At 38.0% G+C, this 27071-nt stretch overlaps 1 protein-coding gene across 1 annotated transcript in view; it reads left to right on the forward strand.

Moving 5' to 3' along the window:
- The first annotated feature begins 778 nt into the window (after positions 1 to 778).
- The window catches only part of cacna2d3a (calcium channel, voltage-dependent, alpha 2/delta subunit 3a), a 791006-nt gene continuing 764713 nt past the window's right edge, over positions 779 to 27071 (forward strand). The window contains exons 1-2 of the mRNA XM_048606724.1: positions 779 to 885; positions 1303 to 1384. Coding sequence (XP_048462681.1) covers positions 779 to 885; positions 1303 to 1384 — 189 coding nt within the window. The remainder of the gene's footprint in view (positions 886 to 1302; positions 1385 to 27071) is intronic.

Consider the following 27071-nt stretch of genomic DNA (forward strand, 5'->3'; position numbering starts at 1 on the left):
TGTGCTTATTTTTGTCTTGAGAGTTACTCGATTCACTTTGTAGTCAACTCCACCCCGTCAGCTGAATAAGAAAAGCTTCCGAGCAGCGGCGCACGAAATGAATTGGGACGTCTCCAGTGGGTGTTCACCAGCTCAAGTGTAAGGTCCGTGAGTCACTTTGTGCTCAACCCCCTGTCAGCCCTACAGCAAAGTGCTTCTCACTCAGCCTGCTATCAGTCCTGGAAGAGGCATTGTGTCACAGTTTTCAGTGCTCTTACTGGCTTTCATCAGCACTTTCCATTAATGCCTGCTCCGGTGAACCAACGCAGCATGACTTGATGTGGGATGAATGCTCGAGGTTACCAGGAAGATAAAGGGAGCCTGCAGGCAGCTTTACAGCCATACAGTGAGCATTAATTGTGGGAAGATAGCTTACTCTGTTGAAATCAATAGACTCTTGTGACCTGTAGCAGAGGGCACACTGGACCGGCAGTAGGTCACTGAATGGTGATGTACAGGGGACTGCATACTGCAGAGTTGTTAGGAAGTAAATGCAACTGCCTGCAGTAAAGGTAGAATCGGTTTCAAAACCAAGCGATACAATACCAGCTGCAACATTCCGAACTCACTGAAGCTTTTCAGTTGCTTCCCTGTTTTTGTCTGTTTATCTAGGATATCCCAGAAATGAACTGACAATCTGGTTAGGTCTGAGAGACAGCACGGTACTCCATTAGTAATCAGCTTTAGACTAATTGTGCAAGTCGTTCTGATCTGTGGGAGTACAAAAACGCAGACAGACATGCATATTTTGCAAGCTTTCTGTAGCTTTTCTGTAATCGTGTGGACGTCTTTCAGTGTTACACAGGCACAAGCGAAAGAATCACAGCAACAAATTCCCCTCAATGTGTAAGTCTTGGTTTCTGTTCTTTTAAATTTCAGTTAGTTAATTGTGTTTACAGTTAAAAGGCTGCATGTAGGATGAAATTTAAAGTTGGTTTCATACAGTGGTTGGCACGCTGCAGGATCTATATGGTTCATAAAACATAACATCATATTCTGCGTAATAGCCCGAAATTGGTAGTTTAGAGGGTATGATATGTACACTAGCATTTGGATCTCAAGTGTGCTTGATGGAAAGGAATGTTATTATTTTTTGTCAAATCATAAAATTAATAGAGTAATAAAAGGATTACTTTCTTGCTAACTGCTGAGATTTTCCAGCAATTTGTGTTTTTCTTACTTTCTTTGGGTAGCAATCAGAAGTCACATTGTTTTTTCTCTCTTTCCAATGATAAATATGTTACCAATATTAATGTCTTTTAGGGTAAAACTATGGGCTTCAGCCTTCGGAGGGGAAATCAAGTCTATTTCAGCCAAGTATTCAGGCTCACAATTCCTGCAGAAGGTAACAGCTTTCTTTTTTTCATTTTCTTTTACTTTTAGAACCGTAGTTTGATTGTTTCAGAGCTTAGTTGTCACTTAACAACTGACTGCATTTTAAGTAACTGACCCACTTCAAAAAGCTATAATCTTTATCATTCCATTTTAACTGATGCGTATTTAATTGAACGTGTTTGGCAGTGCTTTCGATTGTTGTCCGCTTGCCGAAGCTAAGATTTATGTCACTGTATTATGACTGATCCCAATTTAAATGACCATCCTTGGCTCAGTTACAGAGTGTAAGGATAACTTTCGTTGTTTTGACTGGTAACTGTTTAACTTTACACTTGACTTTTTGAATATATTTTAGTACGAAAAACGAGCCGTCTATATATTTGAGTGTGGACTTTGCAGCGCGTACAGTGTGCTTATTTCAATTCTGCTGTCCTTTCGCTCCAGCGCTGGGATGTATTACACCATTGCAGATAAGAGAAATGAGGATCTTATCTAGCTGTTCAGGTTCATAACTGGATCATATTCTAGTGCATTACTACAGGACTCTGAAAAAATGTTGCACAGTTAATTACATTACTGTTGGAATGAAGAATACGAGTTAGCACTAGTGTCAAATGAATAACTTCACTACAAAATTACAAAATAATCATGCGCCTATAATAATGGTCAACAGAAAATGAGTTTCATGATTTTAGCCAGCTGATTATTTAAAAGTCAGGGTTCATATTGGAAAATTAACATGCTAAAGTTACAATGTGGTTTTAAAAAAATACAGATGGCCTCTGCACAATATCAAAATACGTGTTGTAATGATGCATTGTGGGAGTTTTCACAAGCGTGAAGGACCCATATGCTACACACGTCAAAGGAAAAGCAGGAGAAAACAATATTTTACAGAAGTGGAAAAATATTTTAATCAATTGTGCTCATTTTCAAGCAGTTACCCTCTGAGAAAACATGATGCTCTACTTATTGCATGGATGTCTTCTAAACAAAATCTGAAAGATGTGATAATGGGTTAACTAGTGACAAACAAGTTAGGCTGGTATACTTTTCACACCCATTAATCCCAAGTGCTGAACGTGTGACTTAAATTCAAATGGTGAAACATCTAAAATATATTCAACTTGACCTTCTCCAAAATTTTATTTTACTATTACAATTAGTTTCCTAATGTTTTGTTTGGCTTCCTGTGTTATACAAACAACCTGAACATATCTAACAAGTAGAAATATGTTTTTGGTTTCTTACTGTAGTGGTTCTGTGATATTTTATGATTTTGCACAATTATACACTTATAATTATTGTAAATGCAGAATTTAAAAGTAAGAAGAACTCTTTTTTAATATATTGTAACTTGTACTACAACACATATAAAAAGGGAAAAGGTCAAGTGTTTTGAGCACCTTATATTTCCAGTAACTATGTTTGCCTTAATATGGGGTTATTGTGTTAGAGAATGGCACCAAAGTGGTTCAGTATCGTCAAGGTTTACTTAGTAGAAGTACAAAATCAGATAAATGCACATCAAAAAGGTTCTTCTTGAAATAATGAAATTTAGTCATATAGATATTGATCTAAAGCAGAATAGTATAGCTTCTAAATACAACATTGCAAGCTTTGCAAATAACAAGAATAAAATGGTGGAAGCCTGACAGACCTTTATCATTTGAAAGGTTTCTCTGGACTTTTAAACTTACCTTTTCCATTTTCCATGGATGTAACAAACCTCCTGTATATTTTATGCATTTTATGTATTATCATAGGCATCACATTGACTATCGGTTTAGATTTAATTATTCAAACTTTTCTTCTTAATTTGTAAACTGTTGATTTATGTATCAGTATAGTGATTCTGGGTAATATACCAAAGTACTGATTTATGGTAAAAATGTTTTGTATTAGATATTGTCTTGCTCTCATATGTATTTATAGATTGCTACAAAACAAACATAGCTGATTTACAAGATTTTTACAGCTGTCAAGTAGATTTCACAGCATAAAAGAGATTGTAAGCCTCCACATAAGGCCCATGCTTAAACTGCTAAAGACTTAGTAAAATCATCCCTGCTAATTAATGCATCTTTTACAACATTTAAATATAAATATTTACTATATAAACTATAAGTTTCATCAGAAATAATGCTGAGAATACCTAAAAATGAGGCAATCATCTGTTGCCATTTTACAAGTTAGTTCTTCCTTGGTTGAGAATGCAATGTGGTAAATAATGATGTTTGAGCTTTTAAGCAATGCACAGGATGAGTATCACAATTTTTTCAATCAGATAGAAATTGTTTATCCAGAAACAGCTGCTTCATTGTTTAAATTTCTTCAACCAATTTTTCTTTGTTTTTGAATGATTTATACATACATGTAATAATACTGTCATCAGTCTGCATAATTACGTGAGTTGTAATAAGAATGTAAGTACAAACCTGGGGAAAGGAGAAAAATATTATGTTTATTCTAATAGATGGTAAAATCTATAAACATGTTTGAATTGGAATATACATTAAGAAATGTGTGTTAGTTGAACATTTGAATTGTTAACATATATATGGTCAATGAATAATATTACATTGTAATACATATAAAGCAAGGAATCAATGAAAATCTCTTTAAATAAAATTCCTTTTGCTCGTTATATAATCAAAATCATGGGTTATATAATGCCATAATATACTTATATGTGGGCTACATTTATGAAAATCGGTAAATTGTTGAGAAAATCATTTAATCTAATACATTGGCCTTGATTTTCTTCTTAGGAAAGATTTTTGTCATTCATGTCAGCGACAACTACTTAAAGACCTTTGCAAGCTTGCCTGTGGTGATTTCCATGAATCCAGCATGTTTTCCATTGTAACTTCCTCTACTGTGGATCTATGACACCCACAAACAAGTTAACAACAGTGAGATTGTCTAAACTATCAGATTGAATAATTCTTATTGAGACTCATAGAATTCAAATCAGGAACTATAAAACAGAAAATATAAATTAGATTTAAATGACGTAAGAAAATTAAATGAAGATTGGAAGAAACTAAATGATATAAAAGAAATGTGCAGGAAAAGTAATAAATGCAATCTTTATTTAAAAAAAAAAATATTTCCACTGAGGGAATGAGATTCCTCAACTAAAAAAAATCAGGGCCAAAAATGGCTATTCATGTGTAATTATTACTTAAATTCATCAATTAAAAACTCACTAATAAATACACTAGCATTAATTTGCTCAGTAGAACTAAAGAGTGGCTAAAGGAGGAGGAGGGCTTTTTAGAAACCAAAAGGGGGATTTACACCTGGAGGCAGAGACATCTAACATAATAAAATGAATACTTTGCAACTGTCTTTATGAAAGAGGAGTATGCTGACCAGGCAAGGTGACAGAGGCAAAACCTCTGTTACTAGACAGTTTCAAAATTAATAAGGAAGAGGGTTAGATAGACTATTGGTACTTAAAGTTGACAAGGCACCATGACTGGATGAGATACATCCAAAGATTTTGAAGGAACTGAGGATAAAAACTGCAGGGCACTGGCCATAATTCTTAATTTTGTCTGGGCTCAGGGAAGTATTTGGATTCTGGAGAATTGCAAACATTTCAGCCTTATACAGAAAAGATTGTAGGGATAATCCTGGCAATTACAGACTAGTAAGTGTAACTTTGGCGCTGGGGAACCTTCCAGTAATCAATCATTTGGGGTAGAATTAGTAGTTATGTGGAAAAGGCTGCATTGATTAGAAAGAGTCAGTATAGTTTTCTAAAGGGAAATCATGTTTAACTAACTTGCTGTAATTTTATGAAGATGTAATAGAAAAGCTTGATGAGGGTAATGCTAGTGATGTGATTTACATGGATTTCCAGAAGGTGTTTGATGCAGTGCCACACAACAAACCTGTGAAGAAGGTTATAAGTCATGGTATAAAAGGTACTGTAGCAACATGGACACAATATTGGCTGAGGGATAGAAAACATGGAATAATGGTCAATGAATATTTTTTGGGCTAGAGGAATTTTGTGGTGGAATTTCCCAGTGGTTGGTCTGTGACCCTTTCTTTTCTTGATATATATTAATGATCTAAATCTTGGTGTGCAGGGGACATTTTCAAAATTCATAGATGACAAAAAACTTGGAAGAATTGTAAACCATGAGGGGGATAGCGTAGAACTCCAAAGAGACATTGACAAGTTAGTGGGGTGGGCAGATAGGTGACAGATGAGTTTCAGTGCAGAGAAGTGTGAGGTGATGCATTTTGGCTGGAAGAACATTGAGAAGCAATACAAAATAGGGTAGAATTCTAAAAGAGATTTGTGAAGGATTTTCAAAATCGTGTGTGGGCTGGATAGAATAGGTAGGGAGTAGTCGTGATCCACTTATAAAAGGAACACGAATAAGAGGGCATAGATTTAAAGTGATACACAAAATAAGCCAGGATGAATTGAGGAAGAACTTTTTCACACAGCTGATAGTTAGGGTATGAAATGCAATGCTTGAAAATGCAGTGAATGAAATTTAAATTGAGGCATTCAAGAGGACATTCAGTGATTATTTGGATAGAAATATGTTCAAGGGTATGGGAAAAAGCGGGAAAAAGTGGCACTAGGTAACGATACTTGTTTGAAGAGCTGGTGTAGGCAAGATGGGACATAACATAAGATAACATAAGAACTAGGAGCAGGAGTAGGCCATCTGGCCCCTCGAGCCTGCCCCGCCATTTAATAAGATCATGGCTGATCTTTTTGAGACTCAGCTCCACTCACCCACCCACTCACCATAACCCTTAATTCCTTTACTGTTCAAAAATTTATCTAGCCTTGCCTTAAAAACATTCAGTGAGGTAGCTTCAACCGCTTCACTGGACAGGGAATTCCACAGATTCACAACCCTTTGGGTGAAGAAGTTCCTCCTGACCTCAGACCTACATCTGCTTCCCTTTATTTTGAGGTGATGCCCTCTAGTCCTAGTTTCACCTGCTAGCGGAAACAATCTCCCTGCCTCCACCTTCTCTATTCCCTTCATAATTTTATATGTTTCTGTAAGATCTCCCCTCATTCTTCTGAATTCCAATGAGTATAATCCCAGCCTACTCAGTCTCTCCTCATAATCCAACCCTCTCAACTCTGGAATCAACTGAGTGAATCTCCTCTGCACCCCCTCCAGTGCTAGTATATCTCTTCTCAAGTAAGGAAACCAAAACTGCACACAGTACTCCAGGTGTGGCCTCACCAGAACCCTATACAGCTGCAGCATAGCCTCCCTGTTTTTAAACTCCATCCCTCTGGCAATGGCAGACAAAATTCCATTTGCCTTTTTAATTACCTGCTGCACCTGCAATCCTACTTTTAGCGATTCATGCACAAGGACACCCAAGTCCCTCTGCACAGCAGTGTGCTGCAATTTTTTACCATTTAAAACATAGTCCATTTTGCTGTTATTCCTACCAAAATGGATGACCTCACACTTATCAACATTGTACTCCATCTGCCAGACCTTTGCCCACTCACTTAGACTATCTATATCCCTCTGCAGACTTTCAGTGTCTTCTGCATACTTTGCTCTATCACTCACTTTAGTGTCATCTGCAAATTTTGACACACTATTAGTCTCCAACTCCAAACCATCTATGTAAATTGTAAACAATTGAGGTCCCAAAACTGACTCCTGAGGCACACCACTAGCCACTGACCGCCAACCAGAAAAACACCCATTTACCCCTACTCTTTGCTTTCTACTAGTCAACCAATCCTCTATCCATGCCAATACATTACCTGTAATACCTTGCAACTTTATCTTATGTAGCAGCCTTTGGTGTGGCACCTTGTCAAATGCTTTCTGGAAATCCAGATACACCACATCCACAGATTCCCCATTGTCCACCATGCAAGTAATGTCCTCAAAGAATTCCACCAAATTAGTTAAACATGACCTACCCTTCATGAACCCATGCTTGGTGTTCCCAATGGGACAATTTATATCCAGATGTCTTGCTATTTCTTCCTTAATGATAGATTCAAGCATTTTCCCCACTACTGAAGTTAAGCTAACTGGCCTATAGTTACCTGCTTTTTGTCTACTTCCTTTTTTAAACAGTAGCGTCACATTGGCTGTTTTCCAATCTGCGGGAACCATCCCAGAGTCCAGTGAACTTTGGTAAATAATTACTAGTGCATTTGCTATTTCCCCCATCACCTCTTTTAGTACCCTGGGATACATTTCATCAGGGCCAGGAGACTTGTCTACCTTTAGCCCCATTAGCTTGCCCAGCACTGCCTCCTTAGTGATAATGATAGTTTCTAGGTCCTCACCTGCTAAAACCTTCTTGCCATTAGTTTTCGGCATGTTATTTGTGCCTTCCACTGTGAAGACTGACACGAAATAATTGTTTAATGTCTCAGCTATTTCCTCATTCCCAGTTATTAAATTGGCTTTCTCATCCTCTAAAGGACCAATGTTTAACTTTGCCACTCTTTTACGATTTACATGTTTATAGAAACTTTTGCTGCCTGTTTTTATATTCTGAGCTAGTTTACTCTCATAATCTATCTTACTTTTCTTTATAGCTTTTTTTGTGGCTTTCTGTTGGCCTTTAAAGATTTCCCAGTCTACTAGTTTCCCACTACTCTTTGCTTTTTTGTATGTGTTTTTCTTTCAATCTGATACTTTCCTTTATTTCCTTCGACATCCATGGCTGGCTCTCTCTTTTCCTACAGTTCTTCCTTATCACTGGAATATACTTCTGCTGAGCACTGTGAAAAATTGTTTTGAAAGTCCTCCGCTGTTCCTCAATTGACCTACCATAAAGTTTTTGCTCCCATTCTACCTTAGCTAACTCCTTTCTCATTCCTTCATAGTCCTTCATAGGACAAATGACCTCTTTCAGTGAATGAATGAGTAACTGCAAAACATTCACACCATTACAGTGATTCAGTGCTGACTTTAGTAGCGAGGATTTTAACATATTTCTTGGAGGTGTAGGGCATTTCCAATAGCAACTTCTGAATTTTTATGCTTGTTTGTATATGTTTGGATATTGGAAATTGCAAATATTGCATATGAAGTCAGTGTCGGAAGAATGGATGGAGTCATTAGCTTTGAGCTTGGTTTGTGTGTCCAGTCTGTTCTACTCAAAGGTCAAAATTGCTTGATGACAGATTTTCCTTTTAGGTCTGTCCAAAGTTGTTATTCCCTATATATTGGGATCGAGTGAGCAAGCTCTGAAGTTTGCTTTTAGATTTGGATACTGGAAATCTGAAACAAATACCGAGAATGCTGGAGAAACTCAGCAGGACTGGCATCTGTGGAAGAAAAACAGGGTTAACATTTCAAGTCCAGTATGACTCTACTTCAGACCAGTCAGTTTGATTAGTTTGGAATTGAATGTGCTCCCTTTTTACTATGATTGTCTGTTATTTTGTTTAGTCAATTTCCATAGCCTGGCAGAAAATAAATGAAAAGATAAATTTGGCAGCAGTGCTTTTACCTTAAGGCGCACGTTCTATGAATACAATGTATCTCACAAAAGAGATAATTCTACTGCATATTAATTTTAAAATTACTTCTTCATGTAAAAATATAAAGTTACAAACATAAATGATGCCTAGCCTCAGAAGATTAGATAATTCTGAAATTCTAGCACTTCTAAACTTCTAGCATTGTGAGGCTTTCCTATCATCTTGCAGATATTTTCTTAATTCACCTGTGCAGGAATGTCAATACACAACTCTGGAGCAGGTGGGGCTTGAACCTGGACCCCTGGATCAGACGTAGGTACATCACCACTGCATCACAAAAGTCCTCCCCACCATCTTGAAAACAGACGTCATAATGACATTGTTCGATATTTTGAGTTTAAAAACAAGTTTGCTAAATAAAAAACATTGAAACTTTCGCAATAAAATTATGACAAATTCTTCATTCCTTGAATTTTGAAATTATTATTTTACAGACAAAATCATTAGTTTTTACAACAGCAGCATTTCTACTCAAAGGGAGGTAAGAATCAGAAAAATAGTCATTGTTCAAAACTTTTCTACACAGTTTATCTGGAAATTATATATAAATTATTTACATCTGTGATTAATGTCACTGATTCTGATAGGGAGACCTGCAATTTCCCACACTTCTTCATCTTTTGTTCATGACATTGTTTCTAGGAATTCCTTTTTAGAATTCATTCATGGGGTATGCACTTCTCTCATAGTCTAGCATTTATTACTGTGACAACTTGCTGGAGTAGCATGTTGAAAATCAAATCCCACCTTTCCCAGAGTTATCATAAAAGTTAAAGATTTTATAAAGATATGCAAGACTCCACAGTTTACCTGTCTGTTAGACCCACATTGACAGAAAGCACATACCAAGTTTTTTCACATAACGAGAATGGCTATTTTGTTTACAATTAAATAGATTCTGTCTACAGATAAACAATTATGTACTATTGATATCTAACGCTGCTAGTTAAACTCTAATCACCTTACAAACTATCCCTTTGCACACACAAATGGACAGAAAAAAATGGGTACTTTGGGTGGAGGAATGCAGTTAATGGTTCCTGTCCACAGGATTTGCAGAGATGAATCTTGTGTTGATCAGAATGCTATTTCTTTATCTTCTATCACTGGATACTTTCACTTGTTTGCTGAAAGCAGAAGGTGACTGGTTCACATTTATATAGGCCTTTGTCTTGTCAATTAAAAAATCACAACATACAGCAGCTGCGAAGGGGAAATAAACTGGCTATTTTCAGTCTTCAGGTGCATTATACTCCAGAGAAAATAGGTAGTTCCTACATTTGATGAATCCTGCCAAATATTCACCACACCCACAAGCTGTTCAATTATCTGCAAGCCAATCACATAGTTCTTGGATGGCAGAATGCCTTTGTTATTGATTACTGGCCAATAGTCCACAGACCAATCAGCTACTTGTTACCAGCCAAAACTCATTTTGTACACTCTCCTTGGCTCCAGCTCACTTATAAATCAGGTTTTCACAACTGCTTGACTAAGCAACTATATAAATAACACTAAAACATGTTTTTAAAGAGTGCAGCAATCTGTAAACAGTCCCTGGTTTTAAAAGTTTTTTTTCCCATCTCAGTCCACAATTAAAATAAAGGAAAGTAAAAAGATACAGTGAGTTTATTGCCTATCCCTAATTGCTTTACAGTAGATGGTAGTAAGCTACTTTGAATTGCTACAGTCCATTTTGTGTAGGTGCACCTAAAATGCTATTAGGATTCAGGAGTTTCAGGATTTTGATCCAACAACAGTGATATTGCTGATGGTGATATATTTTCAAGTGAGTGGATTGGTGAGGAGCTCATGTGTGGTGATGTTCCTATGTATTTTCTGCCCTTGTCCTTCTAGATGGTAGTGGTTGTGGGTTTAGAAGCTGTCTAAGGAGCATGAGTGAATTTCTCCAGTGCATCTTTTAGATGGGGAGACATTGCTGCTACCAAAGATCAGTGATGGAGGGAATGGATACTTTGTGGGTGTGGTGCCAAACAAACAGGCTGCATTGTCCTGGATGATGTCAATCTTCTTGAGTGTTATTGAAACTGCACTCTTGTAGGCAAGTTAGGAGTGTTCCATTACACTCCTAACTTGTGCCTGGTAGATGATGGACAGGCTTTGGGGAGTCAGAATGTGAATTACAAACTGTAGGATTCATAATCTCTGATTTGTTCTTATAGCCATTGCATTTATAGGTTCTGTTTCTCGTCAATGCTATCTCTCAGAATGTTGGTGGTGGGGGATTCTGTGATGGTAATGCCATTCAATATCAAGGGGAGATGTTTAGATTCTGCATTGCTGGAGATGATCATTGCCTGATACTTGTGACATGCAAATGTTACTTGCCACTTGTCAGCCCGAGCCTGGAATTGTTCCAGGACATGTTGCATGTGGTCATGGACAGCTTCAGTATCTGAGGAATTATGAACAGTGCTAACTATTGCGAAATCATCAGTGGACATCCTTACTTCTGACTATATGATGGAGGGAAGATCATTGATGAAGCAGTTGAAGATGTTTGGGCTCAGGAAATTCCCCTGAGTAACTATCGACTCTTATTCTACCTGAGCTCCTTGATGCCACACTTAGTCAAATGCAGCCTTGATGCCAAGGGCAAACACTGTCACTAACTTTCTGGAATGTTTCATGTCCATGTTTCTACCAGGGCTGTAATAAAGTCATGAGCTAAATGGCCCAGACAGAACACAAAATGAGTACCAATGAGCAGGTTATTCCTTACCAACTGCTGCTTGATAGCACTGTTGTGACCTTTATTGATAATCAAGAGTAGAGTGATGGGATGATATTATTCATTTTCTGAGATCCTGTATGTAATTATTCCTATATATGAACATCCTGAAAATGCTAAAGCAAAGGTGAAGGAGACTCCCAAATGTTTTGTTGGTCTTTGAATTCCTGGAAAGTAACTCATGTTTTACCTTATACCAACACTTGATAAACTACGTGAATACTTCTGAAAGTAACTAATATTCACATGGGAATTTAAGCAGTTGCTGCAGAAACCTATTTCAGTTGTAATACATTCTTAAAATAAAAAGATACAAGAACCAATGTATAGATAGAAAACAAAATTGCATAGATTATGCAAATTTATTTAAGTAAGGAAGGAAAGACCTCTGGGTTGAACATTTGTTGGGGTTGGGTGTATTTCCAAATGCCAATGCAAGTTTTAGAGGGATAGCAAATAGTGGTTAGGAAGTGTGCTCACCGTTTAATTCAGGCCAGTGGCTGGACTCCTGTGGTTGGAGGACTGTAAAAGGCAATCAGATAGTGGCAGCTTCCATATCAGATGTGAGGAATGTGGGAGAGAGTGAGGAACCTCAAGATGGAAGTGCTCTATCAAGGTTTTGTTAAAACGTGAGAGCAAAACTGGCCACAGCTGCAAGGCCACTACTGTAGATGGGGATTCCCTCTACAGGCTGGCCTGTTGCTGCAGCTGTGACTACTTTGGAATTGTGGCCACAGGAGGATGGGAATGCAGGTTCAGGGCTGTTAAATGGGACACCAGTTCCCTGGTCTGCTACCTCGAGGCTGTTTCTTTTCCTAGCCTGTATTTTGGCTTTCATGGGTTGCTCAATGGCCAACTGGTAATTCCAGTCATTTTCTGCACTGTACCCTTAATCTGCTTATGGGTAGTTTGCCATCACCACTCCCTGCGTACCAACCATCCACTTCTAAAGTAATGTAGAGGCGAGAACTTGCTGGCAAACCTGCATATAGTCAATATTGGGAAATTGCAGCCTAACTACCTCCCTTCTTACCTCCATGATGATGGTCTCGACATTAGATGTCATTGGTTAAGATGCACAGTTATTTATCTTTGGTCTTAAATATGCATTAATACCTATGCCTGAGAAAGAGAAGATATAGACACAGTAAGGGCTGCGAATGTTGAAAGCCAGAGTCAACAGACGTGAAGCTGGGAAAGCACAGCAGATCAGACAGCATCCGAGGAGCAGGAAAGTCAATGTTTCAGGCTGAAACCCTTTATCAGAACTGGGGAGGGGGAGGGGACCTCAGAAGTAAATAGAGGAAGGGATTGGGGCTGGGGGAAGGGTAGGTGGGATGGTGATAGGTGGATGCAGGTAGGGGGTTATTGTGATTGGTCAGTGGGAAGGGTGGAGCGGATGGGTCAGAAGGAAGATGGACAGATTATGTCAGGTCAGGGAGTTGAGGAGGAGGGGGAGGACTGGGCATGGGATAAGGCTGGGAGTGGAGGCGTTTTGAAGCTGGTGAAGTCAATATTGAGGCCATTGGGCTGTAAGCTCCCAAAGTGAAATATCAGGTGTAGTCCCTCATTTTATGTTTGGCCTCACTCTGACAGTGGAGGAGGCCAAGGATGGACATGTCGCACCCGGTACCTTTCCCTGCAACTTCAAGAGGTGCAACACCTGCCCCTACACCTTCCCTCTCACCTCCGTCCAAGGCCACAAACAATCCTTCCAGATCTGGCAGATCCATTTGCACTTCATCCAACCTGATCTATTGTATCCTCTATATTGGGGAGACCAAATGCGGACTTGGGGACCGGTTTGCGGAGCATCTGCGCTCTGCACACATCAAACAACCCAACTTTCTGGTTGCCATCCATATAAATCTCCCTCCCACTCCCCTGGCAACATGTCCATCCTTGGCCTTCTCCACTGACAGAGTGAGACCAAACATAAACTGGAAGAACAACAACTGATCTTTCGCCTTGGGAACTTACAGCCCAATGGCCTCAATATTGACTTCACCAACTTCAAAATCCCTCCATCCCCAGCCTTATCCCATGTCCAGCCCTCCTCCTACTCCTCGCCTCCCTGACCTGACCTAATCTGTCCATCTTCCCACTCACCCATCTGCTGCACCCTTCCCATGGACCAATCACCTAACCCCCTTCCCCCCAGTCCCACCTCCTCCCTCTATTTTAATTCTGGGCTCACCTCCCCCTCTTCAGTCCTGATGAAGAGTTTCAGCCTTGTACATTGACCTTCCTGCTCCTCGGATGCTGTCCGATCTGTTGTGCTTTTCCAGCTTCATGTATATTGACAAAGGGAAGATATAGCTTATTATAAACTACATCTGTGCCTTGCTCTAAAAGGGAGGACAAATAAAAGTACAAAGTTTAAAAAGAAGCATTGTAAAAACAAAAGTATTAGATATTACATTTGGAAATTAATTATGTCAGGCTGTCTGCAAGGATTGCAATGTTACCCATCTGCTGACTTCCATCATGAATGAAAAGGTTCATGATGTAAAAAACATATATAACATTGCAGAGGTGTTCTTTTGTGTATTCAGTGCAGTGAAATGGTAAATTAATGTAGAAAGAATGTATTCACAATTTTGCTATAATTAATATAGAGAGGATTTTTTCCTGCACCATTATGTAAATAATTTCACTATAACTGCACTGTGATATTTAACTTTCACTTAGACAATGTTACAGATTATGAGCCAGATAAATAGATGTTTAGTTCTGTACTTCCCCAATCCCACCCTTCAGGGTTTGGTCTGAGAATTAGACTAACCATCCTGGCCTTTTGATTGTTTACTATCAATCATAATTTGTTTGATTGAAAAGCCAAATATATTCAGCCAGTGTGCTTTCTATATAGATGGGACTAATATTTGTAATAAATAATTTCTCTTTGGTTCATTGTTTTACCTTTTACTGTGAGAGATGAAATAAGCATTCATGTCCTATGGGTGGAATCTTTATTTCATAGAATTCACACAGTGTGGAAACAGGCCCTTCGGCCCAACAAGTCCACACTGACCCTCAGATAATCCCACCCAGACCCATCCCCCTACAACTCACCTAATCGACACATCCCTGAACACTACGGGCAATTTAGCATGACCAATCCACCTCACGTGCACATCTTTGGACTATGGGAGGAAACCCATGCAGACATAGGGAGAATGTGCAAACTCCACACAGACAGTCGCCCGAGGGTGGAATTGAACCCAGGTCCCTGGCGCTGTGAGGTAGCAGTGCTAACCACTGAGCCACCATGCCATCCTACTTTAGTGGCAATGGTACTCTTCACCACTGAGAGGGTAGCGAGCTAGTTAGAGATGTGCATTTTTATGTGTCATGATATGCAATATGAGTGCAAGTAAACATTTAAATCAATTATGTGGAAACTTAATCTTAGCAATTCTTTTCAATGTTCCCTTTAATATTTAAGTGAGAATGAAATCGACTACTTGACAGACTGCAGCAGACGTTTTTCTCATTACTTTATAACTTAAAGAAAAGAAAAAAGACTGGTCTTGAATACTAATACTAAATAAACACCCTCTGGGAGAGAAACATTAACAATGATATGGCAATTATGATAGTAGAAATGAGAGTAGCAGGATATGCAAATTGCATTGTACTTGCAATGATGGAAAGAAAATATATTGCAGGTATAAATTGCCATGAGTGAAGTCAATCTGGGTGGAATCTTGTTGAAATCTCAGCTGTTTTGCCTACCAGCTGGGGAGCTGGTGAGAGTCCCTGATTGCCACTTTTCAAGAAGGCCTGCCAAACCACAGGCAAATTGAGTGGCTGAGGGTATCCCCAGGATTCAGATCATAAGGTCAGAGCTCTCGCCTACCAGGAATGACTGGTCAGTCACAGGGCAGCAGCTCCTTCGCTTAGCAACACCACAGGACAAGCCATGAGTACTGCAGGACCTACAGCCTCCAAGTGTTTCAGGGACATGGAGAAACACAGACCACAAGTAAGTAATATGAAGGGGTGGGTTTATGGAGTGAAGTATGGGGGAAAGGAGTATTAGCGACAACAGCAGGAGAGTGATTCTCTTGGTGTCTCCCCCATTCCAATGTCCAGTCCAGTAATCAAGCACTTCATTCTATTGAGGGAACTAATTAGCTTATTGAAAACAAAAACTAGGATGGACTTTGGAATTCTGTAAATCGGCTTATTGAAAGCAAGAATTAGGAAGACTTCGGAATTCTGTAAATTGATAGAAACACAATGATTAGTATGTACTATAATAATCATTATATCTCTTATGAATTAAATTGTATGCTGCATCAATATATACTATATACAAACTAATTATACATAAGTGTATGATAGTGTATGTAGTTAAAGTGCAGTCCTCAAATGCCTACTTGTTTATAGCACTCACAAAATGCACAGAGTAAGGAGAAACCTGTGATCAGCTGGTGTACCAAAGAATATCACTGACCTAAGCAGCATTGGAAGTGTCACTACTTCCATTCAAACTATGTACAAGCAGTAATTTGCATTTATATTATGCTTTTCACATGCGGGAAGACACCTCAGAACACTGTACAATAAGTAGGTAAGATAAAGGAGGATATCAGAGGTAAGATAAAGGTGGAATGAGGTCCAGAGGAGGTTTGGAAAGAGAAAAGTATTTTGCATGGGCATCCATTGGAATTTATAGGAGGCGGGAATGAGAGATGTGTGAAGTTCAATATGAGTGAGCATATATGTTGTGCCATTTTGAGTGAGTTGAAATTTATGAAGGTCTATGTGTTGAGGTAATGTAAGAATACATTTGGAGAAACCCAGGCTCTTGACCAAAAACAACTTGTATCTAAATAGCACCCCTACTGTAATAAAACATCCCAAAGTGCTTCAAATGAATGTTATAAAGCAAAGTTTGAATAAGAAAACACAGAAGGTGACGTTTGGAACAAAGTAACAAAATATTCATTGTAGAGCCAGCTTTCAAAAGTGTCTTAAAGGAATAAGGAGAGGTAGAGAGGAAAGGATGGAACAAACTCTAGTGTTTGGAGGCAAAGTGGCTGAAATCATGGCTGCCAGCGGTGGCAAGATTAAATATGGGGTTGCTCAAGATGCTAGAATTAGAGGAGAACTGATATCTTAGAGAGTTTTGGGCCTAGGAGACACTACATAGATAGGGAAGACTGATGCCATGAGAACATTTGAAAACAAAGATGCAATTTTAAAATTGCAGCATTTCTTAATGGATGTTACAAAACAAGAAGCAGGTTAATGTAAATTGGAAGATATTTCAGGCAAATCGATAACCACAGGTATTTCCTGTCATCTTCCACAAGTGTGATATTGTACAGCAGTTATTTGTAATGCTATATGCAACACCAGTCATGTCTGCTCTGGGCTCCTTAGCCAACCCAGAGGTACATGAAGGTTTTTTTCTCATTTATGGTTTTGCTATTGCTATGGATGCTTCTTTCAGGTACCACTTCACTTGGATAACAAAGTTCTGTGTCCTTAGTTGTAATAGACATCAGTAGATATCATCAGGAGATGCCCTTCAGCAGTGGAATACGTGGAACAGTGCAGAGCTGGTTAGTTTATGCTGATATCAGCAGATGTTCAGTGTCATGACATAGCCTATATAAGCGAAAGTTGTTGCTGACTCTGAAAGCAGTGAACCCACAACAACTCCAGCGAAAAGGATTATTTAACTTCCCCTGCAATCCACACATCTCTCTACTTCACTTTGCAGCCATCCACCGAAGGGCATGTCTGGTCATAGCGCATATGGATTGCCAATATAAAGTTCATGACACACTACAGGCGGTTACATCGGAAAACACATTGGGCACATGCATAACAAGCATTAAAATGCATTAAAATGAAATCACTATTAATATTCGTGCAGTTTGCCTGTCTTTTGATGTGGTGAATATCAATGTCAGCATACAGTGGATGGTTCATTGTCCCTGCAGATCTGCATGGATCAGGTGAGCCTAAAGCTCTTCATCCATTATCTACTAATCAGTGCCAGATAGCTGACTCTGAATGATGCACCTGCTGCCTCAGATAATACCTACTCCAAACCATGTGTACTATATGACCTTTGTATTCCAAATCTTCCGTCTAACCAAACCGTGGCACTACTGGGAATCAGCACAAAAATATCAACACAGAAGTCTTGCAACATTTAGCATGAAATTGTATGATTTTTGTCTGGAGACAAATGCATCCTGAAATAACAATTTGCAATAGTATTTTGCACTTAATATTTAACTTATAATAACTTATATTTGAACAGCTCAAACTAAATTAGATATCTGTGTTCTGGTGTAACAAAAGTTTGAGTTTTTTCCATTTGTTAAAAAAGTCTTTAATCTCCAATTTTCAGTTATTTTTCTTGCATTTAAATCTTTCCTTCTTCCTTTCCTTTCTCTTCATTTAATGCACCCAACAATTTCCAGTGGAAAAGGAGTTAAACGATCTTCACCTGTCAGTGCAATTGTACAACTGGCCACTTGGAGGTGCATAAGAGCTGCTTAAAGTTGACCATTAATAGCCTTTCAACAGAAATATTTCGTCGCTACTTGCTGCTTCCCCGATAGTGCCAGAAAAATCTGAAACTTTGTTTGTTGCTTTATTAAGATTTAATACGAAAGAAAATTGCTACAAAATTTTTTTATAATTCACAACAGAGCATTCAGCGCAATGACTTTGTAATTGTGATCTAATCACCTTTTTCAAAAATATGATTCTCTATTGTGATAAAAATAAGGATAAATAGCAACATCTTAATTGCTATCATTTGTATTGATACATTCTGAAATGGCATATGGTATTATGAAAAAGTGAGCATTTAATGCAAGTGGATATCATCAGGAAGAATAATTTTTACTGCTTACTGTCTAATAGCTTTCAGGTACAGTACAAAATTCATTTTTTTCATTATTTTAACAGTTGAGCGATTACTTGAATGTAACATATTCTAACAGTATAGCTTGTTATGTAATGATGACATTGACACTATTGCACTAGTTTAGGAATAAGAGTTTATTACAATATATACTACTTACTAGTTTATCAATTCCTTGTTTTCAATGGATGAGGGCTACTTCTGAAGATTATTTTTAGTGCTTTGTTTCATCTCTAGAAAATGTTTAAATGACTATACATGGAAAATATTACATTGTGTTGATTCTTAGAAGTTTTAGATATTCAGCCCTTTTTTTTGAGATGATTTTATTCTGTAATTGGCTGATAATAATGAGTCCCTTTCCTTCCTAAAATGTGAGAGATATCTTGGGAGAAGCTTCTATAAGTCATAAATGGTTAGAGGCACTGATGGAACCAAAGCCACAGTCTAATCAGCAAACATTTTAAATTTACTTCTGCTGCTCAATATTTAAAGGCAGCAGATCTACGATTTTATGCAGTAGAGATCTAACAAAAATAAAAATGTGTTGGAAACGTTTCTGGAATGCAGTCCGAATGCTGACAAGTCAATATTTCCTAAACATCTCCAGTGTTAAAACCAAAATATTAATTACACTTTTCTTTTTATAGGTACAATGTGACATTCAGTCTATTTCCAGAATTCCTGTTTATGTTTTATAAGTTCCTAAGTTAATATTTTCAAAGATAACAAATTTGAGCATTTAATCCAAGCTGTCATCAATGTAGTGTATCTCATTGATTCAGATATACAGTTCTGAATCTGCAAACAGATATAGATTTTGCAGCAGTGTTGGCCTTGTAACTTTAGTAAAACTCTGCTGGAAATGCTACAAACCAGGCCAGGTGTAAGATCATAGTTTTGTGCCTAATTTTTAGGATGGCATTGTGGGAGTGGAGGTATTGCCTGTACTTTAGATAGTCATCAACTCATGTGGAGGATTAGAAGTGTTGGTGGGTGCAGTTACCATTGGAATTAGGACTCTGAATATCGGAGTTTCCATGTTCTATGTCTTCTTATAGCCTGGTGTTTGATCAGGTTGAGCCAGCTGTAACAGAAGCTCCACTGATGTCTATGGGATCAGCCAAATTTAAGACTAGACCCCCGAGAATCTAGTCATAATCATTTTTAAAAATTACAAAGCAAGTCAGGGATATTACCATTTTCTTTGTTGTTCAGTTTGGAAGTAGGAATATTGTGGTGACTGTAATGAGGTCAGTCAGGTGGACAGCATAGAATATGAGTTCCCTGATTGGGGCTGTTAATCTGGTTCAACCAAGGGGCCCTGGCTGACAGATAAAAACAAGAATGTCAGACATCTTGCTCACTCTGAAAGCTGGCTCTGAAGCAGCTGGATCAGTGTCAAGGACTCCCCATATGTAAACATAAGGTGACATGGTGACAGGATACCAGTCTGTGTGGATTTATTTCAAACATAACCTTGTGTCTTAAGATTGACCTTCTCGCTCATTGTTAAGGTGATGGTCCATATGTGACCAGAGCCCATCAAAGACATTTAAATCTCACGGCCTGCCCAGATTCTTCAAACGTCAGCAGGATCCATGCAGTTAAGGACACTTTAAAAAATTCAAGTTGCATGATTTCCAAAATGTTTAGGTACAGTACAAAATTTTGATTTTATAATTCTTACAGTTGAGAGATTACCTGAGTGTAATCTGTGCTAACAGTATAGCTTGTGTAATAATGCAATTAATGGTAGCATCAGCACTACAACAGTGAGACAATTTTATACAGAGCTGGTTTAGGAATAAGAAAATCGTTAAGAAATGTGTTTTACTTTACTGGAAAACCAATTCTGATTGCCCAACAAGGAATGTATTTTCTAATGACCAATTATATTGTGATACATTAATAGTTCAAATACAATGGCAGTATTGACAGGTAGAAAATGCCAGTCTTGCAGCTGCTGTGCTTATTGTGCGCAATGTTATTGATTAATTTAAGAGGTTCAAGGTGAATCAGGTTCAGCAAAGCACATTTTCTAAACCAACTTAGATGGAGCTATGGGTGATTTCAGGGAATTAATTTGCACTGAAAATACTAGAGACTTGTAGTTTTGCTTTAAAAATGCAGTATCCTAAAGAAATTTTTGTGTGTGTTTTTTTGCCAGCAGTTAGAACATTACATAGTGATTAATTCTCAAGCAAAGTTTCAACCATAGTAGACTATGTCAGAAAATAGCTGTAGACATATTTAGGATGTTTAATAGTTGAATGTTGAATATTTTGAGCAAACAATCAATTGAGAGATTTGTTAATAGAAATGCAGCGTGGCACAGCACATATAACACTACGATAAATTTTCATCCTCATCACCTGGCTGAATTCCTCTGAATGGATGCATCTGTCTGTTGTAGAACTATCATGATTTATATTTCATTTGGGATAAAACTTGGATGAGGTTTACAACAAGCAAACAGCCTCTTCTGCCAATTAATTTTCTGGTTAAGTTGGAAATTTACCTAATTTTCTTTGGCACGAGAATCCATCTGAATTTTATGGAGTGAGATGTCTTCAATCTGCTTAAGTCGATTAATTAATTTGTTGGGATCAATGCTGTTTCATTTTAGTGTGTGGTGGCCATGAATCCACAGGAGATACCAATCTTAATTCCGCTGAAACTGATAGGAAACTGGAAATAACATGAAGCTAAAATTATGCTTCTTGCAGGGCAATAAGAATATTGCAAGTCTGTTCTAAAGCTGTTCCAAAGTTTGGAACAAGGCATCTTTGGAGAGGAACAAATGGAAAATTTATTTTCATTTGTTAGCTGCGTTCGATTCATCCTTAATACAACAATAAAAATATCCTTGATCCCCATTTTGAGGGTGAGGCTGTTTTACTTTAGTCTTACTCGTATTCTATGCCTCATCTGGAAGTGCTTATTTTTGATTCTTGGTGCCCCAAAGTGGAAAATAATTAATTCTCCTAGTACTGGCAACTATTGCTTTGAAAATAAGAAATTTTGACTTCTCCACCATTAAAGTTAAAAATTCTTTTTCAACTCCGATGTAATTTGAATTTTATAATTTGTTTGATTTATTATTTAGGAAACAAATTCATTTCGCTTCAAATGAACGTTGAAGAGTATAACAAATTAGTACGGAAAAAATTAGAACCCCAAAATTATGGTCAGTTCTATAATGGATTGTACTGATGCAAACTGTCCCACCAAAGTGTATCAAGCCTCAACAATTTTCTCATTAATTTTTTTTCTGAAAAAATTCTCGTGCTATCTAATTTACTTTAAATTTACTTAATTTACTTCGGTAAGCACTGAAGCTGTTTGTATGAAAGTATGTCTTCCAGTCTCTATCTTTATATTCCTAGCACTGATTATTACTTTAATGCTTTGTTGTCTCAAGTTAATTGATCATTGCAAATCATCTTTGACTTGTCACTGTCAATGTCAGTTGCTCCTCGATTCAAGAATGATGTCCACTCAGGACTGCAATTTCCTACCACGAGTCTTCATATGAATGAGCAGGCTGACTCTTAACCTGTATACCTCTGGGCACATGGGAAAAAGACTCCCATGAAGAAGGAGGATATTGAGTGCGGGATTTGTTTTTTTCTTTCTTTCCTTTCTCTACCATCTTAATAATACATTGTGATTCAAGGTAAGTAGCAGTCTGATGGACAAGTTGTTGCCATACTGAACAATTAGTAGTCAAGCTTCTCTCAGTCATTAATTTCAATGATGCTGCACTTTAAGAAGAGCTTCAGAGCATGAGCTATGTGAGAATTGTGAAAATAAGATCAGAGATAGTTTCAGCCATCTGGATACATCATCTTTTACTAACCATTCATATAATAACCTATATAAAGATTATGTGGTTATTATCATGTGACTATTGTGGGAGCTTGCTGTGCACAAATTAGGTCCGCATTTTCTATTAAAGCAGTAACGACATTTCAATAACACATTGGGACATCATGAGATGGTAATAAAAACACTATATAAATGCATTCCTTCATTTCTTTCTTATATTTTTGAGACATGCCTAACTTACTGCCTATGATTCATTCGTGATATTAGCCTCTGTAATAATTTTTCCAATGTGAGGTACATTCACCCTTAACTAGGTTCAGGTCTGAAAGTACGTGAAATAGGAACAGAAGAGCTCTGGTGCTATGTCACCTGCCTTGTGTCCTTCACTTGATCCACTCCTCCTTCCAATTATATCAGGTTGGAGAATTCTCATTGGCAACTCCCAGGAGTGTCACTAGGGCTATATGCACAAAGAAATGCACAAAGGAAAATAAAGACCTGAACAGCTTAAAAAAAAGAAAATAGTAGGTGGATTTACAATTGTGCAATCAATTTACTTATCATACTCGCTAAATGACCTAGACCTCACAGCTGATCCTTTAAAACATCAACTGTATACATCAATGCAAACAGCACTGAATGCCTGAACATAGGAAATAACATGCAAGGCATTCAAGGACTCCTTTTCTTAAACATCATTGAGCTCAGGCTGTTTCACAGAGCCTCTCTCTTCTCTACTTTCTCCTTGCCCTGGGTACTCTGAGTTCATATACAACATAACTGAATCTTCATCTACTTTTAGAAGTGGGTTCTGCTGTTTACTTGTGACGAAACATAATTAGCACCTCAGTCACTTGACAAACTGATATTGGACTACAATCTTCTAAAATCAGATTCAAACATTTGAAAATATTTTGACAGGATGTTTGGATAAAAATGTGACTGAGAGGTGTATAGAAGAAATTGGATGGCTGACGATGAGTCACAGTGCTATAATTCAATCTAATGATTTTTATGTAATAAATTACAAGCACAAATCTTTGACCAATCAATGAATAAGGTGCCAAAATTAAATAATGTAAGCACTCTATGGTATATATTTAATAATAGACTACGTAGTACTTATTTACAATTATTGCATATATGCTTACAAAGGTCAAGTTCCTGAGGCTATTCTTTTAGTTCGCCAAAATGTCGGGGTTTTACTTTTACACAAATTATATTTTTGATGGGTGGAAACTCGCCCTCTCTCATCATCTCACTATCCCAGAGTTGTCAGGTTGGAGACAGCTCCTGCCAAACTTATTCCCAAAAATACAGCAAAAGGAGTCAAAAAGTACTTTTCTTCTTGCATTTTTAATCAAAATTACGTGAAGTATTGGTCTTCTACTGCAGCAAAAAAAAGGTACACCATTCAAAGTTGGCTTTGAAATCTACAATGCTTAACTTTCTTGCTTGTCTTCAGCTCATAGATTCAGATAGATCATTAACAAACTGAGAATCCAATCTGACAATTTTCACTGATGTATTTCGCAACATCATTTACCAACTGTGGCCACAAGTCATGCCTTCCTCAATTTGCACATTTATTCCTAGGCATTTGCCTACAAAATGTGAGAGTTTCCTCCAATTCTCTAGCTGTCACACAATGATATATCCGATCTGCAAATTCAATGAGTACCTTCTGCTCCTCCTTGATGCGATATTGTTGTATTGGAGGGCAGGATTGGGAGGAATGCTATGCACCCCAGAGAAACAATCACTTTGACTGCACATGTTAACTTGTGCAAAAATAAGGAGATGAAAAGTCAGCGTCATTCGTGTGCTATTCTATAATCCAGTGAATGAAGAGGTTTGCTTCAGGGTGATGCTGAGTAAATGGTAAAAAGGAAAATCTTGAATTTTTGGTCAAAGGTTGTAGGTGTCAAGTTATTCATGAGATAAATGAAAAGTTAAGGGCCGCACATACTCAAGTATATACTCAAGTAAGGGTCATATATACTCAAATTATATGCAAACAAGTTTTAAGATACTGCTGCATAGGTTGCTTTACATAAGTAAATGACTAATAAATTTGACATTGTTATTAGAGTTACACCCAGATCTTGGGCATGGTTCCCCAAATTGTTACGGTTCCAGATAGAATACCTTAAATCATTAAGCTCCAAGGTGAGGAGAGATGAACTGGCTCCCCTCCTTTATTTACTTGCCTCCTCGATTTGTTGCAGCAAAGTTAAGTTTAAAAGGATCCCTTCTCTTGTGGATTTCTTTCTCCCAGACACAAAAGAACATAGGAGCCCAATTTGAACAGGCTTTCTTGAGTCTGCTGAAGAATTACTAAACACGTGAAGAATTTATAATGTGATGCACATGCAAACAGATCAGAAATAAGATGCCAGTCAAAAAGGACAATAGTTTTAAAAATAACAGATATACAGAAAAGTCTCTGAATTGTTCGCAAAAATTGGATAGTTGAACATTGCAGTCATTGAGTCAATTTAATAATCTTTAATTTTGCGCATTTATAGTTCTGATTCTTGTGATTGAATTCCAGCACTCAGGGTGAGAGACAGTCCTTTTGTTGTCTACTTTCCTTTTGTCTAGCTTCTAGCTAGCTAACTTTTAGCGCTAAGAAAGAGACAGTCCCTTTACCAGCAATGAAGTGTTGACTAGGGATAGTTTTTCAATAGTCACTCCCATTGCATGATAATGCTCAAATGCAGGCTGGGATGCACAAGACTGGTCAGTCCCACTAGCAAACTCCAGTTAAGTTAAAACTGGCATTTTAATCCCTGTCTTTGTGTATTCCTCAAAGTGAATAATACTAAATGTGTCTGCAGTTTGGAACATAACCCACAAGGGATGGCTTATTGCTGAGCAGGGGTTTGTCAGTCACTCATTATCTTTGTAGCCATGGGACCACATTCGAACTGTTTTTAATTCTTATCTTCCACACTGCCCCTCTTCCCCTCGTGACAGATTGTTTGAAATTCATTTTGCATCCATGGGTGTGACATACCATGGGTGTCTCTCTCTCCAGATAACTACTTAATTTATATCTGCCACCATTTTTAGCCGTATCAGCTTCCTTTTAAAAGAACATGTTTTAGAATTACGTTAATAATATCCAGACCACTTTGTTAGTCTGGCCCGTGGTCAGCTGAAGGTTTATAAAGCAATTAAGACAACTTAGAGTTCTTTGATAACTCACCTGTACCCAATAGAACCAGATTTAATTCAGCCAACATGGTGGTGGTGGTGGTGGGGTCTCAGCACTGGCTGGAGAGGGCTCTGCATGATCTTCATTGAGGAAATGTCACAGTAAAAACTGCCAAATGATGAGTCATGTGCCTTCCTCAGGATTAATGATCTTGGTGGCAGATATTCCAACTCCTGATCCCCCTGCAGGCAGTGCGACTGGGAGCAGTGGTAGCTGCCAGCAATGTACAACTAGCAACCTAGACACACCTAGCAATTCAGGCCATAAGTGAATGATAGTGGGATGTGGGTGATGTGGAAGATGTTGCTGACTGGTGGGATGGGTGCAGAGGGTCACAAGAAAGGTGAAAGGCTGGGTCCCTGTGGCCCCACCATTTAAAGGCTGTCAGTGAGGGATCTCCACAGGAGCCTACTAAAGAACCCTACATGGCTTTTCAGTTTCCCTGTATGGTGATGCCCCCATCTATCACTGGTTGAATCCCATTAGTGGCTGGATGAGGGCTTAAAGTGGGCATTAATTGCTCACTGAAGGACCTCAATTGGTGTTACAGCACTAGGCCATCCATTCACATTCCTTTCCTGGCCTGAGTCCAGGCAGAAGCAGAAAGGTGTTGGGGTTCATCCTGCACCCTTCAGCTGATTAAATATGCCTGTCCAACCTTCAACTTACTTTGGAGAAAGGGCATTAAATGAATAAAGATAGAGAAAGACACATAGAGACAACTAAATTATCATTCAGAAATACACTCAGAGTCAACTTTGCAGCGCAAATGAAAACATTCTAACTTCTTCTGTTTTAAAATTGTCTTGAATGTTTGTCAATCTTTGGCTGCCATGGATTACGAGTACCTTAACCTCAGGTAATCAATTAAATATTACCAAACAGAGGGTTTCACTTTAGAACTTTTAAAAGTGTTGTAGGTATGTTTTTCATCACCTGATTCTTCTTCAGACACTTTTTCTATTGACCCTTCTAAAACTGTGTATTTTAGCCTTTTGCATAAATGCAAAATGTTTATGTGATTTGCAACCCAATAATTTAGTAGTACAAAAACTTTCCATCAAGACACAGAGGATGACATACTGGCAAATTAAGAGTTGATTGACTGCAAGTTTCCATGCATTGAAGTTAATAGGAGAAAAGCCTTAAGCAATACATATACAGTTTTCTGATAATACACTCACTGTTTCCAAGGCTCTACTTATGGTCTGAGCCTCGGTAAGGTCCATCCATAATCAAGAAGATAGAGAAAGACACATAGAGGCGACTAAATTATTATTCAGAAATGCACTCAGAATCAGAGTAAGTGAAAATATTCTAGCTTTTATTGTTTTAGAATTGTCTTGAATGTTAATCAGTCTTTGGCTGCTGTGAATTACCAATACTTTAACCTCGGTTAATCAGTTAAACAAGCACAATGGAGAGACATAATCACCATTAGTATATCAAATGGCTAAGAAGAATCCACTATGAATTG

The sequence above is a fragment of the Rhincodon typus genome, chromosome 16 (genome assembly GCF_021869965.1).
Source record: "Rhincodon typus isolate 14 chromosome 16, sRhiTyp1.1, whole genome shotgun sequence".
NCBI lineage: Eukaryota > Metazoa > Chordata > Chondrichthyes > Orectolobiformes > Rhincodontidae > Rhincodon > Rhincodon typus.